The sequence below is a fragment of the Macaca mulatta genome, chromosome 2 (genome assembly GCF_049350105.2).
Source record: "Macaca mulatta isolate MMU2019108-1 chromosome 2, T2T-MMU8v2.0, whole genome shotgun sequence".
In the NCBI taxonomy this organism is placed as follows: domain Eukaryota; kingdom Metazoa; phylum Chordata; class Mammalia; order Primates; family Cercopithecidae; genus Macaca; species Macaca mulatta.
This window is the reverse complement of record NC_133407.1, coordinates 158,673,595-158,694,491: the sequence shown is the minus strand read 5'-3', so window position 1 is coordinate 158,694,491 and position 20,897 is coordinate 158,673,595. Positions and strand designations below refer to the sequence as shown.

At 41.1% G+C, this 20,897-nt stretch overlaps 1 protein-coding gene across 10 annotated transcripts in view; it reads right to left on the bottom strand.

Annotated features, from left to right (window-relative positions):
• Positions 1-3,384: 3,384 nt before the first annotated feature.
• The window catches only part of SLC12A8 (solute carrier family 12 member 8), a 130,917-nt gene continuing 113,404 nt past the window's right edge, over positions 3,385-20,897 (bottom strand). For all 10 annotated transcript variants that reach the window (XM_028844551.2, XM_077993736.1, XM_077993739.1 and 7 more), the window contains 4 exons: positions 15,281-15,378; positions 14,623-14,740; positions 8,812-8,872; positions 3,385-4,308 (listed from right to left, as the gene is read on the bottom strand). In XM_028844551.2, coding sequence (XP_028700384.2) covers positions 4,146-4,308; positions 8,812-8,872; positions 14,623-14,740; positions 15,281-15,378 — 440 coding nt within the window. In that variant the 3' untranslated portion in view covers positions 3,385-4,145. The remainder of the gene's footprint in view (positions 4,309-8,811; positions 8,873-14,622; positions 14,741-15,280; positions 15,379-20,897) is intronic.

Sequence of the window (20,897 nt, the reverse complement as noted above, 5' to 3'; positions counted from 1 at the left end):
TCAAAGGCCAAAAAAAAAAAAAAAAAAAAAAAAAGATTAGTCATAACAGCACAAAAGGAAAGGAGCAGACACGATAAGCATCTGTCCACTGAAAAGTCAGGGCCAGTTGCTGTGATTACCTCGAGCCCTCAGGACACAGATTTAAGAACTGACCCAGAGGTCTTGAAATGGAGAGAATCAAGCTTAGTCTAGACGGACACCATCAGAGATGTCAGCTTTAAGCATTTATCACAGTTACCAGTTTACATTTTTGTAATTTTTTTTATAAATGCTTGTTTCCTAGTAGAATATCATTCCACTTGTATCCTACAGTCAGTGACATCTGATTACTGGTTTCTAGACTTTCGAGACCAGTCTCCTGGGCAGGTGCTAGAGACAGCCTCTTTGCAACACTGCTGAGGAGTGTGGGACATCCTCTAAACAAGAGACCTTATTCCTGCTGCTCCAGGAACTACTAGAGGCTGTCACAACAACTATGGTCCCTCAGGCTGAGCTCTAGGCCCAATATGTAGTCATGATATCTAGGCCACAAGATTTGGCCCACAGAGCTCTGTACCCTTTCCAGGAAGCTCTTGGGCAACAATGCAAATGAGACCACACCTGAATTTTGACCTATTCCCTACCATTCTGCTGTCCTCTCTGAAGCAAAGTCAGGACTCCCCACAAAAGCCTTCCCTTCCCTATTAAACTATTGCTAGTAAATGACTGTGACAAAGCACCAACTGAAGCACACGCCTTGGGAGCACAGGTGGCTCCTGCACTTGGTGCTTAAGGCCAGCAGTGCCTGATTCTATTCTCAATCCATCCCATGCAATGAGCAGAAACTCCAGTATTGAAGTGGCTTAAACTCTTTGTCACACAATCCAGGGCAGTGTAAGGCAGGCAACTCCTGAGCTAGAAGAGTTGGAAACTCGATGAGTCTCATATAGGCATCATGTGTGGAGCCAACAATATCCACAAGAAAGGGCAACCATCTCTGAAAGCCCTGAGACCCCATCTCAGGTGCTCTTGGCCAAGGTTGTATCATGTCCTTACCTAACCTGTCAATGGGGAGGCAATAAGGGCCCCCAAAGGGCTTAACAGTGGTTACTTTTTTTAGCTTGTTATATAGAATTCAAAAAAGCAGATTCAGTAAAGGTTCTGTGATAGGCTGAAAAAGGACCCCCCAAAAGACCCACATCCTATTCCCTGGAACCTGTGAATGTTTCCTCATTTGGCAAAGCCTTTGCAGATGCGATTAAAGTACGGCTCTTGACATGTGGAGATGATCCTGGATCATCTGGGTGGTCCCTGAATGCAATCACATGTATCCTTACAGAAAGGAGACAGAGGTAGACTTCATACAAACAGAAGAGAGGGTGATGTAAAGACAGAACAGCAAGATTTGAAAATGTTGGCCTTAAAGATTTGGGTGATATGATCACAAGCCACCAGAAGCTGGAAGAGGCAGGGAATAAATCCCTCGTGGAGCCTCTGAAGGGAGCTTGGTCCTGCTGGCACCTTGATTTCATCTAAGTGTTACTGATTTCAGACGTCTGGCCTCCAGAACTGTGAAAGAATAAATTTCTGTTGTTTTTAAGCCATCCAATTTGTGTAATTTGGTATAGTAGCCATAGGAAACTAGAACAGCTTCTTTTTAAAAAGGGCCTGGGTAATATACCAAAAAAATTAGCCAGGCGTGGGGGTGTGTACCTGTAGTCTCAGCTACTTAGGAAGCTGAAGTGGGAGGGTCGTTTGAGCCTAGGAGGTGGAGGCTGCAGTGAGCTATGATCATGCCACTGCACTCCAGTCTGGATGACAGAGTGAGACTCTGTCTCAGAAATAAATACAAAGGTCCTCCAAGGTCACCCAACTTAGCCCTTCATGGCTACAATCTGTCTTTTTCAGCATTTCTCCTTCCTACATGCCTACTGCCAATTCAGACTCTGCTTTCTAATGATGCTCAGAAATCTGGTATCTAACCAAAGCCGGATTGCGAGAACAGTAACCATAAATCAAACCTCATCTTCCAGGAGAGAACGTTAGGATCTAGCTGACCCTTCATCCTGACCTTCCCAGCCCTCACCCACGCTAAGCCCCTTCCATTCAACAGCTCAGTGTTTCTCAAAATGCGGTCCAAGGATTGCCTGCATTGAATCACCTGAGGCATTTGTTAAAGATGTAAAGTCTAGGACTCCATCCCAGACTTGCCAAATAAAAAGTTTAGGGGTGAGGTGCAGAAATCTGCACTTTTTTTTTTTTTTTCTGAGATGGAGTTTCGCTTTTGTTGCCCAGGCTGGGGTACAGTGGCACGACCTCAGCTCACTGCAACCTCTGCCTTCCAGATTCAAGCAATTCTCCTGCCTCAACCTCACAAGTAGCTGGGATTACAGGTGCCCGCCATCACGCCCAGCTAATTTTTTGTATTTTTAGTAGAAACGGGGTTTCACCACGTTGGTCAGGCTGGTCTCAAACTCCTGACCTGAGGTGATCCACCCACCTCAGCCTCCCAAAGTGCTGGGATTATAGGCCTGAACAACCAATGCCCGGCCTGAAATCTGCACTTTTGACAAGACTCCCAGGTGATTGTTAGCACACTGACTCATGAGAACTTCCACCATAGAAGGAGCCAGAAGTGATCCAACAATACTTCCCTCTGTGGCTCGATGGCAAAGCGTCTGGCCCTGGGCCAAGTGCTAAATTTTCCTGGGGAAAGCTACTGCCACAGTCCCTGGTACTGGGTGCTTGTGATGAATGTCAGGCAGAGCTCATAAGGAAACCAAAAGAGTACTGTCCCCTCATGTCTTTCATGCTGCAAAACAGCTGCAAAGGCATTCCAGGGGTTGAGGACCACAGATTCTTTTGAGAACATGAGTCACCATTAGGCAATTCATATTAACTCTTTAATTAGAAAGACCCTCACTAAACAATAGTAGTTTACAAATGCATGTACCTTTTGATCCTGCAATTCCACTTTTGGGAATTTATCCTAGAGATACACTTTATGCTTGTACATTTGTACAAGATTATTCGCTGCAGAGCTGATTGTCATTGCAAAAGATTGGAAAGAATCCAAACGCTCATCATTGTAGAAGTGGTGACATAAATTATAACACATTTATACAATGAAGAAAAATGAAGAAATGGCATATGAATTGATATGAAATGTCTCCAAGATAGATTGTTAAGGGAAGAAAGGTGCAGAACACGTGTATGACATGCTAACTTTTGTGTATAAAGAGAACATGTGAGACCCTACATTCCTATTTTTGCTTGTGTGTCCATAAAGAAATGCTGGATGTATGGATGAGAACAGTGGTTACCTCTAGGCCAGGGTAGACAGGAACTGAGCAGGTGGAGAACAAGGATTGGAGGGAGACTTTTCACTCTATACATAATTATAACTTTTGGGTTTGGAACCATGTGAGTGTATTATTTATTCAAAAAATAAATAATACAATAAAATATAAAACATACATTTATTGTGGCCCTCTGCACAGGCAACCTGGTTGTGGGTCAGTTCTAGTTCTCCACACCTGGGAGTTTTGGTGTCCTCTGCTAGTTTTAGTGGCTGTGTAGAGCTTTTCAGACTGGGTCTTAGGTTGCAGAGGCTAGCACCATTCCTGATGTCACCCTGGGTGAGATGTGGTCCTCAGAATGCAGATTTCCTTTTTTGTCTTTCTTTCTCCTTCTTCCACATGTTCTAAGAAAACGTAGACTTCTGGCCAGGTGTGGTGGCTCACGCCTGTAATCCCAGCACTTTGGGAGGCTGAGGTGGGTGGATCACGAGGTCAGGAGTTCAAGACCAGCCTGGCCAACATGGTGAAACCCTGCTTCTACTAAAAATACAAAAAATAGCTGGGTGTGGTGGTGCATGCCTGTAATCCCAGCTACTCAGGAGGCTGAGGCAGGAGAATCTCTTGAACCCGGGAGGCGGAGGTTGCAGTGAGCCAAGATTGTGCCACTGGACTCCAGCCTGGGTGACAGGGCAAGACTCTGTCTCCAAAAAAAAAAAAGAAAGAAAATGTAGATTTCCATTGTCCAAAGTGACAGTGGAAGGATGGGCCTTGAGTTTCTCAGGGAGGAGAAGCAGCCCCACGAAGGTTCCGGGCTTGGGTCCACTGTGCGTGGGACCGCTCCAAAAGAGGAAGGTCCCAGCGCTGCATCTAGTAGGGAGGCATAGGCTGCTCCCGGCTCATGAGGGAGGAGTGGTGGTAGCGATCCCGAGTGGCAAAGTCTGCGTTCTCCTGGGTGAGCTGAGTCATCTCCATGTCAACCTTAGCCAGGGATGGCGCCAAGATGATCTGCTCCTGAGGGGACCGCAAGCTCCTGCAGTGAGAGAGACACAGAGGATGGTGAGGAGGACAGAACAGAGACTGAACAGTAGAGGTGAGTCTACTGGGCATAGAGAAATTATTTGTAAACACACATACATTTAAATGTTTAAAACATAACTGTTAAAAGGTATATGTACAAGAATATATGAACTCAAAGCACGAGAAATACAAAGTATCAAATAAAATAAAGAGAGAGAGAGAGTGTGTGATATTTACCCTCCCTAAGTAGAAAGTATAAAGCTGTACCTACCTGATAGGAAATAACTGACAAAGAGAGGTTTTGCCTTCCAAATGGTATCATGCTGGGGCTCTGTAGCTTTTCTTTGCTTTTTTTGTCAAAAATAATGGAATGGAGAGGCTGGAACATTGACAAGAGTGGAAAGAGAAAACTTCTCGTAGATGTATTGAAAATAAAGTTGAATAAGGAATGATTTCAAGAGCTAAGGCTCACACAGCAAGCAGCTAAGAGGGACTGCAAAGACTTTTGACACCAAGGTGGCCTCAAGTGAAGAACAAGTCCCATATGGATCCCATTGTCACTGGAGTCTCTGCATATAGTTTTGGTTGGGGTAAACTGGGAAAGAAAAATGTTAGGGATGCATAGGGAAAGTGCTAAGAGGAAGAAAGGAGTGAGGAAAGCTCAGCTTGGCTGTCCGGGCAGCTGCTACAGAAGGCAGACCCAGTCACAGCTCTGTCCCTAATCAGCTAGGTGGCCTCCGGAAGCCTCTTTACCTCCTCGTGTCTCTATTTTCTCATCTTCCGGGGTCTCTTCCAGTTCCTATAGTCTGTGTTAGGTCCTTAAGTCATAACTTAGACATGGATTTCCTCTTAAAATTTTTACTCTAAAAGAATCATCTACTTTATGAATAGTAAGCTTTAATTGTTTGAATATGGAATATATTTGAGAGTTGCGAAAAGGTAGAAATCTAATGTTATAGATCTGTGGAACTTAAACAGAAAGTTTCAATGGATTGTGGCCAAAGGTCCTGCTATAGAAGTTCAGATTACATGACTACATTACAGCCAGTTGTTCAGAACATATATAAATTACATAGGTCTCTGAGGGTTCTTGAGAACTGAATTAACTTCTATAAAGTCTGAATCTCCAAAAAGGTTAGGAGGTGACAAAAATGTCATACCAGTCAACATGTAAGTGTTTTTGCTAATGCTTTTGTTTTGATTTTTAGGTGAAACCATTACATTCTTCTGAGTCTGGAGAAATAAAATACTTCCCTCTCTAGTCTAGAATGACTGTCAAATCCTCATTTGGACAGTTGCTAGTGCTTCAAGAAAGAAAGCCCTCTCAACGACAGGCTCAACTTCACAGAGTTCACAGGAATTGTAGGCATAATGGAGGAAGTAACCTAGCCAAATTCTTCTGCCAAAACACACTCTACATTCTTCTTCTTCTTTGGTTTTGAAGAGCATTTTGGGGGTTATAGTTGGGGATTGGGAGGGGAACTTAAAACTACAAAGCAGAAACACAGCTACCAATCTCTATTTTTTTTTTATTTTGTCTTATTTTGATTATTTGAGACAGTCTCATTCTATTGCCCAGGCTGGAGTGCAGTGGTTGATCTCAACTTACTGCAACCTCTGCCTCCCAGGTTCAAGCAATTCTCATGCTTGAACAGGTGTGCACCACCATGCCCAGCTAACTTTTGCAGTTTTAGTAGAGATGGTGTTTTGCCATGTTGCTGAGGCTGGTCTCAATCTCCTGGCCTAAGTGATCCACCTGCCTCAGCCTGCCAAAGTGCTGGGATTACAGGTATGAGCCAGTGCATCTGGCCAATCTCTATTTTAAAATAAATCAGCATTTTTGGGTTTTTTTGTTCTTGTTTTTTTTTTGGAGACAGGGTCTCACTCTATTGCTCAGACTGAAGTGCAATGTTGTGATCTCAGCTTACTGCACCGTCTGCCTCCCGGGTTCAAGCGATTCTCCTGCCTCAGCCTCCCCAGTACCTGGGACTATAGGCACCTGTCACCATGCCTGGTGACAGGGTTTTGCCATGTTGGCCAGGCTGGTCTTGAACTCCTGACCTCAGGTGATCTATCCGCCTCAGCCTCTCAAAGTCCTGGGGTTACATGTGTGAGCCACTGCACCCAGCCTTTGTTGGTCCTTTCACCCTCCTGAATAACCATCCCAAAATATCACCCAGCAGCCATGGTGAGGCCAATAAGTTTGATGTTGATTTAGCTGAGGCCTCTGCCGCCCACCTCACAGCCTACAGAGCCTGGTTTTGTGTTATGAATGGTGTGGACTGATTCTACTCCAACCAAAGTACTGTCCTTTTCTAAGAATAATCTCCCCCTAGTACATTCTTCTTTCTACATAGCACTGCTGTGGCCTCCAAGGTGAAATCCTAGGAATTCGGAGTACAACATAAGGAACGGTGACCTTCCATGGCATTTTTAGGCTTTAAAACCAGAAATGACTAAAAATATTCCTGTAAATCAGGCAAGGCAAAATAGTCTCACCCACACACCACTTGCAGCTCCAGAATCTGTAGGCAGCTTTTACACAGAATCTATTTCCATTTAAACTCTACTCTTTCTCAGGACTGGGTTGTAGGGGAGAAGAGATCAGTGAAGATGTGTTGTGACCTGGCTCACCCAACCTTGTGCATCAGACAGGACAAGAGGCAGAGAGATCACTCACCCTCCCTACAGCTCCACAAGGGACATTGAGCCCAGATGGCCCAAGTAAGCAGATGACAGCATGCTCCCCATGCACCCCAGCCTCCATCCCTGGGCCCTCTCCCTGTTGGTTTCTATAGCCCTTCTTGTCATCCCAAGCTCCAGCAGGAAGGCTTTATCTCTTGTGCCATCTTGAATAGATGGCAATGTTCGTGAAGAGTTGTCTTCAAAAGGATTCTTGGGAATGGAGAGTGTTTAATGGGTGTGGTGATGATAGCACAGCAATGTGAATGTCCTTAATGCCACTGAACTGCACACTGCACATAAACATGGCTAGGATGGTACATCTCATGTTACATGTATTTCACTTTTTTTTTTTTTTTTTTGAGATAGAGTCTCGCTCTGTCACCCAGGCTGGAATGCAGTGGCGCGATCTCAGCTCACTGCAAGCTCTGCCTCCTGGGTTCACGCCATTCTCCTGCCTCAGCCTCCCGAGCAGCTGGGACTACAGGTGCCCGCCACCACGCCTGGCTAAGTTTTTCTATTTTTAGTAGAGATGGGGTTTCACCGTGTTAGCCAGGATGGTCTTGATCTCCTGACCTGGTGACCCACCCGTCTCGGCCTCCCAAAGTGCTGGGATTACAGGTGTAAGTCACTGCACTTGGCCTTTTTTTTTTTTTTTTTTTTTTTTTTTTTTTTTTTGAGATGGCGTCTCACTTTGTCAACTAGGCTGGAGTTCAGTGGTGTGATCTCAGCTCACTGCAACCTCTGCCTCCCGGGTTCAAGCGATTCTCCTGCCTCAGCCTCCCTAGAAGTTGGGATTCCAGGCACACCACCACGCCCAGCTAAGTTTTGTATTTTTAGTGGAGATGGGGTTTCACCATATTGGCCAGGCTAGTCTTGAACTCCTGACATCAGGTGATCTGCCTGCCTCGGCCTCCCAAAGTGCTGAGATTACAGGCATGAGCCACAGCACCCAACTTCATAGGGCTATGAAGTTACATCTGGGATCAACGGCAAAGGATCCCATGATCCACTAGCAATGTCTGGACATGGGGGGTGGAAATACTAGCAAGTACAACTCGGACATCTAGAGTCTCGAAAACCAACAAAATGCAACCAAATGAACACTGGGTTGGGTTTTGCCTGGATTTGCCTAGCCTGCAGCTCTAGCTCCTCACTGATATTGAAAGGGGACGGAAGGGTGTCATTCCCCAGAATCCCAGGGCCTTAAAAGGTAAGAAGCAGTGGTACTGCAAGAGTGGAGGAGAAGGAGTGAGATTAGGGCACATGTGAAATATACCTTCTCTAGGAGGCTTCTATTTCTTAGGAAAAGTTTTTTCCCCCTTTCCTGTGTATCTGACCATGGAGGTCCCACAGAAATCCTCCAGGATCTCCACTTTATTTCTATACTTGGCCTCTGCACTGTCCCCAACCCCATCATGTCAACTACCTCTGACTCAGATGGAAGAATGTGCGTCCTAGCGTTACATTTCCCTTGGGCTTTAATCTTGTGTGTGATTATGCATTGATGCTAATGTGTCTTAGACTATAAACTCACTGAGAGTAATGACTTATCACCCCAGCAACCAGATTCTAAATAAAGCCTCTGTTCTTGATGACTGAGGACAAGAAGGGAAGAGGACATGAGCCTAGAGGAAGCTTCTGATGAGCCAAATCTGGGGGCCGGGTGGTGGAGTGCAGACGAGAGCAATATCTGGTCTCCCTGAGGTGCCCAGTTGTTAGGTTCCCATGCCACAATCTAGGCCCAAGCCCAGCCACGAATGGAACACCCTTGGCACCTCCCAGGACTCTGGACACTCATCCATTCTGGTACTGGCTCCACACTGGCACAGACCTGCAGGAGGGGAGCAAGAGAGACCTCATCCACCGGAAAAAGCTGAAGTTGGAGGCTGATCCTGCAGGGAAGACATACACATAACCATTTTTGAAGGTTCTACATACGCATCTAGAAGCTCAGTTTTAATAGGGTGAATGCACACCCCAGTACACACACACGCACAGAATTAACACAAATGTTTTCCTTTTTCAGTCTAACCAAACAATATTCATTGTAATCCTCCAATGACAGCAGCCTACTAAGGACTTTTACTCATGTGAATCTTTCAAAAATTTATTTCTAAACTCCAAAATCACTCCCAAAAAACTGGATAAAGTGCTATAAGGAAAAATGCAGAAGACTTGCTAACTTTAGTTCTAGCAATTAAAAAACTTTGATAATTTTTTAAGACTCATACTGACAAGTGTTGAATACACGCTATGAAATTTTCTACTAGACCATACAGTCATTGAGAATAGGGAACATGTCTTTTTCATCCTTACAATCATCACAGTACCTCATGGGATGTGGAACGTAAGAATTTTTTAACAGGTGTTAAGTGAATCAAATAGTTCCACATGTAGAAACGTTAGAGCTGAAGTTTGAAGTGACACTGTTATTGATTCTAGCCAAATAATCCTGACATCAAACACACTGATTAGAATAGGGTTCATCAATTGATTAAAATCCATCCCTCCTTTGGTGTAGGTTTAAAAAAATTCACATAATAAATTATATATAACTTTAGAGAAACAAATCAAATGTGATTTTAGAAAATGCTTTTCTAAATTATACATACATATGATTGCAAATTGATTGATTAGATAATGTTCAATATACGATCAGGAAAATCGCATTATTTTAAGAGGCTTATGTTAGAATCTCCACAAATATCAACAGTATGCAGCTGATAACATGTTTCCTCAATATAATTTAGGCCCTTATGGCTAAAGGGATGATAAATTTTAGATCTGCATTTGCAATTGCAAAAAGAAGATTTCTAATATATTTTGAGATAGTCAGAAGGAAGAAAATAAACATAAACATTTTATTAACTCACCCTACTTAAGTGTGATAATTTAGATTCTAAATTATTTGAATTTTACATGGACATTGGCCTGAAATTTGATTTCATGTTTTCCTATGAATAGATTTCTAGGAAATATTGAAATTTCTTAAGATTAAACTACTTTTTAAGAAATACAGAAGCAATCACTGAAGTAATCACTGTTAATTAAAATACATTCTATCCATGAAGTCAGCTAACATAAGGACCTCTTCTTAACATTACTGTTTTTCTAAATCAGTATTTTTAATACACACGACTTAAAATGTTTGAAGTGCATTTCTTTCAAAGTGTTTGAAGTGCATCAGACTATTCTAATTATTCTAATTCTAAAGAACCTTTTTTTTTTTTTTTTGAGTCGGAGTCTTACTCTGTAGTGCACTGGCTTGATCTCCGCTCACTGCAACCTCCAGCTACCGTGTTCACGCCATTCTCCTGCCTCAGCCTCCTGAGTAGCTGGGATTACAGGCGCCTGCCACCATGCCTGGCTAATTTTTGTATTTTTAGTGGAGATGGGGTTTCACCGTATTGGTCAGGCTGGTCTTGAACTCCTGACCTCGTGATCTGCCCACCTCGGCCTCCCAAAGTGCTGGGATTACAGGCATGAGCTACCATGACCCTTTTTTTTTTTTTTTTTTTTTTAAGTTTGTCTAGATAGTTATGGGCCATTTGATTTAGTTAGTAGTTGTAACAAGTTGCTTTATTTTAAATTGGGGCGTCGTAGAATTTTGCTGAAAAGGGTTCTCTAATGTATTTTTAAAGAGCTTTATTATTAAGGAATAATTGATATGCAATAAACTGTGTATTGACTATATTTTCTTGTTTTCTATATTCTGGATGCTCAGGCATTTTGGATCTTGATCCTGGAGGGTCTAGCTAATTCCCAGATACTGAATAGCAAACAATTCTCCAGTGGGTGGGCTTTTGATATACAAACCAACCAATCCAGGACCCTCTCCTTAATGTGGTTCTTTATCAAACTCTCCCACACCAAGCCAACATTACCCCTGCCCTAAATCACACCAGGACGAGACAACTATAGTTCATCCCTATAGCCCAGAGTCTGCTACTATTACTCAAATTATTCAATCCTAACCTTACACAGTGTACTTACCCTGCCTTGCTCATTCCTTTTCACAAAAACCCAAAAAAGGCTCTAGGCCATGATCTCCCCTCTTCCTCTTCTGCCCCATGACTGACCCTGGTCCATCCCCACCTGGCCTTGCATGTCATGCCAAACCTCCTGTTTCTAATGATCTTCCTCCTTCATGACAGTCATTTCCAGGTCTGTGTGTTTTACCACATCTGATTAAAACAAATCCTAGGTACATCTGCAGAACAAACTGCATGTAAAGACAGTCCATGACTTGCAATTATTCTTTATGATTGGTTTATCAGGACATAATCCCATCATTAAGTCAAGGAGTATATTTAAAGTATACAATTTGGTCTGTGTGTGTATATGTGTGTATGTGTATATACACATGTGTTTGTCTAGATAGTTTGTCTACATGTGTATATACACATACATACATCTAACCATGTATACACTGTGAAACCATCACATAAGCAAGATAATGAACATGTCTAGCACCTCCAAAAGTTTCCTCAAGCTACTTCATAAGATCTCTCTCCCATATATCCTTACTCCACTCCCATTCAAAAGTATCCACTGATCTGCTGTCACTATAAATTAAACCCAGTCTCACAAGTGTTTTTTGAAGCTCAGAAGTCCTTAATTTTGATAAAGTCCAATTTATAAATGTTTTTATGCTTTTGTTGTATTTAAGAAATCTTTGCTAACTAACAGTAGCAAAGGTTTTTCTCTTACATTTCCCTCTAGAAATTTTATAGGCTTAGGTTTCACATTTAGTTCTAATATCTATTTTGAGTTATATTTTTATATGGTATGATATATGGGTGGAAGCCTACTTTCTGCATATGGCTTTCCAGTTGTTTCAGTGCCATTTGTTGCAAGACTATTCTTTCCTCCCACTGAATTAACTTTGAATCTTTTTCAAAAATCAGTTGACCATATATGTGTGGGTCAGTTTCCGAATCCTCTACCCTGTCCATTGATTCACATGTCTAGCTTTTCCACACCATACTGTCTTGATGACTTTAGCTTTTAAAATCAGTCTTGAAACCAGAAAGTGCAAGGCTTACAACCTTATTCTTCTTTTACAAAATTGGTTGGGCTATCAGGTCCTTTGCATTTCCATATAAATATTCTAGAATCTGATTGACAATTTCTATAAAAAGGCAGCTGAGATTTCGACTGGGATTATGTTAAATCTATATAAAAATTTGGAGATACTTGAAATTTTAAGAATATTAAGTCTTCCAATTCATTAACATAGTATATCTCTTCATTTATTTCTTTAATTTACTCTTTAGTTTTTTTTTCAGAAACGCTTTGTAGTTTTCCTTTTCTCCTCTGTAAATATGGTGAATTACATTGATTAAATTCAAATGCTAAATGAACCTCGCATTCCTGGAATAAACCCACTTGATCATATTGTATTATTCTTTTTACATAGTATTGCATTCAATTTGTTAAAATTTTGTTAAGAATTTTTGCATCTATATTCATGAGATATGTCAGTCTATAGTTTTCCAAAGAGTTTTTAGAGAATTAGTATTTTTTTCTTCCTTAAAGGTTTGGTTGAATTTATTAGTAAAGCCATGTGGGCATAGGCTTTTCTCTCTGGTAAGGTTTTTAATGACCAGTTTAATTTCTTTAAGAGATGACCTGAATAGCCCCATATCTATTTCTTCTTGAGTGAGCTTTGATAGTTTGTATGTTTCAAGGAATTTGTCCAATCCATCTAAGTTGTCAATTTATCAAGAGAAAGCTGTTTATATTATTCGTTTATTTCACTTTTAATATCTATAGGATTTCTAATGATATCATCTCACTCATTCCTGGTATTGGTAATTTGTGCTTCTTCTTTTATTCTGATCAGTCTGGCTAGAGGTTTATCAATTTTACTGATCTTCTAATATAATCAGGTTTTTGCTTTATTTGCCTTCTCTATTTTTTTTGTTTTACATTTTATTAATTTCTACTCTGATCTATTCTGATTTATTATTTCCTTTTCTCTTCTTACTTCAGGTTTAATTTGCTCTTCTTTTTCTAGTTTCTTAAGTTGGATGTTAGGATCATTGATTTGCAAATGCTCTTCTTTTCTAATGTAAGCATTTGATGCTATAAATTTCCCTTAGCTACATCCCACAATTTTGCTGTTCCATTTTCACTTTTATTCAGTTCAAGATACTTTGTAATTTCACTCTGCTTTCTTCTTTGAATCATGGATTATTTATTTTCTGTATTTTAATTAGGGTTATGTAATATTCTTTAGTTTCTAAATATTTGGGGATTTTCTTTTCTTTTTTTAAATTTTTTATTTAGGAGACAGAGTCTTCTTATTTTGCCCAGGCTAGCCTCAAACTCCTGGCCTCAAGTAATTCTCCTGCCTTAGCCTCCCAAATAGCTGGTGTGTGCCAACTGTGCCCGGCTTATTGAAGGATTTTCTGATATCTTTCTGTTATTTATTTCTAATTACTCCCCCCTTTGGTCAGAGAGCATACTCTGTTTTTGAATGGACTTGAATACTTTTAAATTTATTGAAATGTTTTTTATGTACTAGCATATAGTCTCCCCTGGTAAATGTTTCATGTATAATTGAAAAGAACGTATATTCTGCTGTTTGGGGGTAGAATGTTCTCTAACTGTCAATTAAGCCAGGTTTGTTGATAGTGTTATTCAAGCCTTCTATAGACTTACTGATTGTATACTTACTGGTTTTATCAATTATTAGGAAAGAGGTATTGAAATCTCTGACTACGATTGTGAACTTATCTATTTATTCTTGTGATTCTATCAGGTTTTGGTTTGCGTATTTCAAAGCTATGTTTTTAAGTGCATAAATGTTAAGGTTTGTTATGTCTTCCTGATGTGTTTTTCCCTTCAGCTTTATGAAATGACCCTCTTTATCCCTGTAATATCCCTTTCTCCAAACTCTACTTTGCCTAATGTTAATATAGCTACCCTGGCTTTGTTTTTCATTAGTGTTAGCCTGATATATCTTTTTCCATCCTTTTACTTGTAATATGTTTGTGTCTTTATATTTAAATGAGGATTCTTATAGGCAGCATATAGTTGGATCATGCTTTTTCATTCAATCTGACAATCTCTGGCATTCAATTAGGGTGTTTAGACCACCCATATCTAGTGTGATTCTTGATATGGTTGGGATTACATATACATAAACCATCTTGTCATTTGTTTTTTGTTTGTCTCATTTGTCCTTTATCATCTTTTTCTTCTTTTTCTGCCTTATTTTGATTACTTTTTATCTCCTTTATTGGCTGAACTATAACTGTTGTGTTATCTTAGGTTGCTTTAGGGTTTATAGTATACATTTTAAATTTACCACAATCTATCATCAAGTGATGTTATAGTATTTAACAAAGTATAAGAAACTTACAACAGTATACTTTCATTTCACTCCTGGCTCTTGTACTGTTGTTATCCATTTTACTTCTACATATCTTATAAACTTCATACTAAGTTATTATTTTTATTTGTAATCATTCATATGCTTGTCACAGTTCTCCTCCTAGACTATAAACTATTTGAAAACGGGATTCACATATGAATCAGTGTTGGCATTCAATTGACATTCAAAACTTTTTTTGTTGTTTCCCATGAATGGTAAAGAGAATGAGGGAACCAGTGGCAAAATGGCTCTGCTGCTTACCAAGGTGAAGCCCTGGACTAGCCCGGCCAATGTAGAAATACACGATGGCAGCAACACCCATGTTAACCAGGGTATACACCCACTGTATCACAAACATGATGAGAAGGGACCCGACAGCCTGTGAAAACAGAATAGGAAGAGCAAATCACCTAATGGCTTTCTACATGGTAAGCAAGCCACAAGGCTAATGTCTTCAGCAACATTCCCTCTCATCAACTTCTGATCACTGTAAAAGTCTGAATAACTGAAGTTTATGAATAATTCAAAAAACCTCATTTAAGCAGATATTTGGGCAGATACCCTCTGAAAATAACTCTTTAATTAAAACTATCAATTAGATATTTTATCTTACCTCCTTGTCCCATTCTTCCCTACAAATTAGGATGAAAGTATAACTTAGTGTACCTTAAAATTTAGTAACCCAGAAGTTATCATAGACAATTAATTATTTAAAAAGGAAATTATTGATTAAAATAAGCAGTTCATTGAATGTAATCTTGCCATATGTAGTCTCATCTAAATTCTAATACAACAGGCAATTAAATCACATTGCTTCTAATTAGGCCCTCCATCTTTCCTCCCCCTCAGCCCAAGATCACATATGTGTCCACCTGAACTCTGTCCCAAGAACAATTGAGATCGAGATGAAGTTACTCACCCCCAACAGGGAGACCCAGGGGTTGCACATGTGGGTATAGAAAGAAGTTGATCTTCTCAAGATATCTTGTTCTTGGAGCCTGGACTTCAAGAAGAAATCTAAAAAATAGCCAAAGATTTGGCTGCCAAATTGCTATCAACCCTCTACTATTTTTTAGGAGAAAATACCTATGAGCTCGTCTTCCCCAGTTTTGTAACTTAGCCTGAAAGACAACTCCCAGGGCTTGCTCTTGGAGGAGGAAGAAAGAAGTGTTTATGGCCTCCTCCCACCAGCCAATGATCTGAGAAAGAAAGGAAAGCGAGAGACAGAGTGGAGAGGAAGGTCCTCTGATGCCCAAGGCACATCTGTCCAGATATGTCATCTGTGGGGAGGGAATTGGAAACTCAGCTCTCCCCTCTTTTTCGGATGTAAGGGGTTAGAGTGGGAGAACTAGACATCTGGTATTCTTGGCTCCCAGGTGTGACCACTGGGACTGCTAGGGCAGGTTGGCTTTTGTCTAATGAGAGATGGTCTTTGCTACCTTCTGACTCTGAAGGTTAGCTCATGTTAGACTGGTCTCAGGTATCGACCAGAAAGTGATGAAGCAGAGAGATGGAGGGAGAATTGCTCCTCTGATTCCTTCCTCTGGCAATTGAAATGCCTGAGGGGAAAGGGGCCCAGCAATAAGCAAATGCATAGTCCTGCCTCATCCTTTCAGGCACAGCGGGCTTCTCAGAGCTATGCCATGTTCTATTTGGCTCTGCATTCTCAGTTTACAGCTGGTTCCAAAAGCACTCAATTTAAAAAATAATAATTTTTTTTAATGTCAGAGTTATGAAGTTTGGGCTTTTAGTGTAAGCCTCACCCAAATAGTGTACACTGTACCTATTAGGCAATTTCTCATCTCTCAATTCCCATCTCACCATCCCACCCTCCTACCTTTCCAAGTCTCCAGTGTCTATTACTTCACAATCTGTGTCAATGTGTACACATTATTTAGCTCCCACTTATAAGTGAAAACATGAGGCAGTTGACTTTCTATTTCTGCAGAAGTGCTCAATTTAACTATGAAAATGCATCTAGATTGTTTAACAATATGGTCTAATCACCATGAACACACAATAATGTTTCAAACAAATGATATGTTGGATTAACTTCACGGTATGTTTATACTTCATTTCAACACTAAAACTTCAGGTGTTCTCAACTTCATAGTTTGTTGCTCAGGAAATACAGTAGAAAGCTCCCTACATAGCCCTTCTCTGTTCTCCAGTATCAAATTCCTGCTTCAGCCAAACTGTCTTGACTGTGCCATCTCCTCTGCCCGGTCCTTCCTTCTTCACTACAGTCCAGAACCTGTCTCATATACCAGAGTTTTCCCCACCTCAACCACCCCTGATGTGTTGGTTCCTGGAATCTCTCTGGGATCCACAACTCATGAATCCCCTACCCCTCTGCTTATCTAACTCTTATGCATCCCTCAGGTCTCAGCTCAGTTATCACTTCCTCGGGGAAATCAGCCCCCACAGGAAAATCTAAATATAGTCCCTCATACCATTAATATTTTCTTATGACCCATTTCCTTCACAGCACTTACCATCATTTGTAGTTGTATACGTATTTACATGTTTCCATGCCCACTGGATTATATGCTTCATGGGGGCAGGGTCCACATCCATCTTGAGCCTAGGGCTTGGCATGCAGCAGAACTCACTAAGTATTCCTAGACCAAGTCTCCCATCCTCTCTGGTCACTGTGGTTTTATGACCTAGCCCCTTTGAAGCACATGCCATCAGACTATTTCACACCCTACCCTTTATCATTACAGTCTTTTACCAACTTGTCATTCTTCTCTTGCTTGTTAAATATTTCAGCCCCTGGCTCACCATCTTTTTCTCTATCAGCATCCATTGTCATCCTTGGTGACTTCTATAAAAACAACTCATCCAAGGCCCTGCTTTCTCGATTCCTTGAAATCCTCATGCTAATAACATTTTCTTTCACTCATCCCAACCATCGACTCCCTTAGCTGCACTTGCGCTGTGCCATTACCAGTAACCTTACACTTCCTAAATCATGACTTTAAGCAATCTACTCTCAGCCCATAACCTCCTTTAAAAACAATATTAAGCTCATTTGCTCTGCTGTTCCTCATTCCAACCATTCATAGTCTACAGAGGGACCTTTAGATGATTTGCCTTAGTATGTTTTTTATTTCCATCACCTACCTCCCACTTTCCCTACCTTCTTACCTAGCTTGGGTTCCACCATCTAAAACTATCAGCATTCCCTTACATACACATCTGCTCCCATGCTTCAGCATTACTCAGCAGCCTCATACCTAGGCAACTCATTCTCCTACTCTCTGGTGGAACAAATTTACAAGCTCTCTTCTCCAAAGAGAACTTTTCATGTTCTCTCATCACCAAATCAGCCAATTCACTTGCATCTATACTCTCTATTCTGCCTTCCTTTCTTTCACAGTGGATGAACAGCCTCTGATCCTAAGACCCATCCCTCCACTTGTGCCGTGATCCCATCCCTTTTGGCTTGTTCAAGGACTTTGTTTTCGCATCATCAATTTTTCTATCCCCTACTGAATCATTCCCATCAAATACAAATACACTGTCATCTCTCCCACCTAAACAAACGTCTACAGGTCACCCCTAGTTATTGCCCTATTTCTGTGTCTCCCTTATAGCAAACCTCCTCAAAAGAATTGCCTATGCAGTCTCTATATCCCATTATTTCCCCAACCCACTCTTAAGATTGTATCCACTTTTCCACTAAAACTACTCTTACCAAAGTTGCCAATGATTTGAATCTTTTCAAAATCTGTGGTCAACTCCTAGTCCTCATTCCGTTTGATCTTTCAAGCAGCATCTGATACATGTGATCACTTTCTCCCTATTGAAACACTTTTGCCTCTAAGATGCCTCACTCTCTTGATTTTTCTATGTCACTGCCCACTCTCTCAGTCTTCTTTGCTGACTCGCCTCCTCCTTCCAGCCTGAAAATATTGGACTATTCCAACATTCTGTCTTCAGCACTCCTTTTTACCATGTATACCCACTCCTAAGAGATTTCTTCTAGTCCCATGGCTTTAAATGCTACTGATATATTGATGACTCCAAGTTTATATCATCCTTGACCTCTCCCTTGAACTTAAGTTTTGAATAGTTCATTGTCTTCTCAATATCACACATTAGTTGCCTAATAAGCACCTTAAACTTAACATGACTAACACAGAAATCTATTCACCTCAAATCTTTTTTTTTTTTTTTTTTTTTTTTTTTTTTGAGACGGAGTCTCGCTCTGCCGTTCAGGCTGGAGTGCAGTGGCCGGATCTCAGCTCACTGCAAGCTCCGCCTCCCGGGTTGACGCCATTCTCCTGCCTCAGCCTCCCAAGTAGCTGGGACTACAGGCGCCCGCCACCACGCCCGGCTAGTTTTTTGTATTTTTTAGTAGAGATGGGGTTTCATCACCTCAAATCTTCATTTGAATAAATAACACCACCATTTACACAAACATGTAAGATTCATCCTGACTCCCTTCTTTCTCTCACAGTTATACTTATTCCGTCCATAAACCTTGTTGATTCTACTATCAAAATATATGCTGAATACAATCACTCCTCACTGCCTCCATTGCTCCCGTCCTAATACAACCCACTTTCATCTTTCATCCATTTACTGTAGTGGGCTCCTGTGGTACAGACCACAGCTAGAGAGTACAGTCCCCAGGATTTCTCACTGTTAGGTGTAACCATGTGACTAAGTTCTCAGCAACAGAATGTGAACAGAAGCAGTAAGTGCCACTTCTGGCCCAAGGTCTTTAAGAGAACGTGTGCCTCTTCTCTGTGCACTTTCCCCTTCCTCTGCCTTAAATCTGAATGTGGTAACTCAGTCTTGACTGTGCACATGACTAGGTTCGAAGGCAGAGTGAAGTCGTACAAATGGCAGGAGCCTGGATCCCTGAGTGGATGCATGGAAGAGAGCCTCCCACGGAGTTGGAACACCCTTCTTGCACTGTAATGCAAGTAAATAACATTTTTTTGTTATTTGTTTAGCCTACCCTAATTAATATACCTCCAAATTGGCCTTGGCTCTCTCTCTTACCTCTAAAAGTCACTGATCTTCTTAAAGCCTGACTCTGGTCACATTGTAGCTGTAGCTAGAACTTTCCGAGCCTTCCATCACACTCACAATGGCCCACATGGCCCTATACAGCACTGTCCCCCACTTTCCTCACTGGACTCTTCTCACCTCTCTTCCCTGGCTCACCGCTCTCCAGTCACTACTGGGCCTCTGCCATTCTTGATGAGTTGCCGGTCTAATTACCACCTGGACCTTTTTACATGCCAGTTCCTCTACCTGGAACTCTTCTTCTACCTCTCTGCATGGCTCACTGCTTCATGCAATTCAGTTCCCCATTAAAATATCATCTTCCCAGTGAGATCTTTTCTAATAAATCTATCTGAAACAGTGCATCTTCCTCCCCACCCTGGTCTCTCTTTATCCCATTACTCCACTTTATTGTTCTTCATTATACTTATCACTTATTGACATCACAGTGTGTATTTGCTTGTTTATCAGATGTCTTCCCCTACTAGAATGTAAGCTCTACAATAGCAAAAACCTTCTATGTCTATTCAGCATGTTTCCCCAGCACTTAGGACAGTGTCTGGAATGTACAAGGTGTTCCATAAATGTGGGTAAATGAATAAATCATTCTATACCTTGAGAAGACTTCATCCTCTCAACATCTATTTGCATTCATCATGTGCCTCCAAGTATTATGCTTATCTTTTTATACATCTACACCTTCAGGGACAAGGACCCTCTTTTATATTCTAAATGCCAACTCTAGGCATTTAGAAGTTTGTATATAGGAAGCGCTTGGTAAAAGTCTCCTTAATAATTACGGATTAAAATAAAGTCTGCAAGATTGATCTGAATGGATGGCTCTAGTACTTTTCAAAAAATAAATTCTGTTATGATTGCCATTAATTAAATCATATAGTTTTAACAATTTAATTAAATTGGTTGTTATTGTACTTATCACTTATTGACATCACAGTGTGTATTTGCTTATTTATCATATGTCTTCCCCTACCAGAATGTAAGCTCTATAACAGCAAAAACCTTCTATGTCTATTCAGCATGTTAAATTGTGAAGTTTTAACAATTTAATTAATGGCAATCATAACAGAATTATTTTTAAAATTGTTTAATTTTAACAATTTAATTAATGGCAAACATAGGCTTAGTAAAATACAGTTGCCCCCTTGGTTATTAAGAAGGAACACTAGACTGGGCACAGTGGCTCACACCCATAATCCCAGCACTTTGGGAGGACAAGGCTGGCACATCACAAGGTCAGGAGATTGAGACCATCCTGGCCAACATGGTGAAACCCTGTTTCTACTAAACAAAAAATATAAAAAATTAGCTGGGCATGGTGGCACGTGCCTATAATCCCCACTACTTGGGAGGCTGAGGCAGTAGAATTGCTTCAACCCAGGAGGCTGAGGTTGCAGTGAGCCAAGATTACGCCACTGCACCCCAGCCTGGGCAACGGAGGAGGAGGAGGAGGAGGAGGAGGAGGAGGAGGAGGAGGAGGAGGAAGAGGGGGAGGG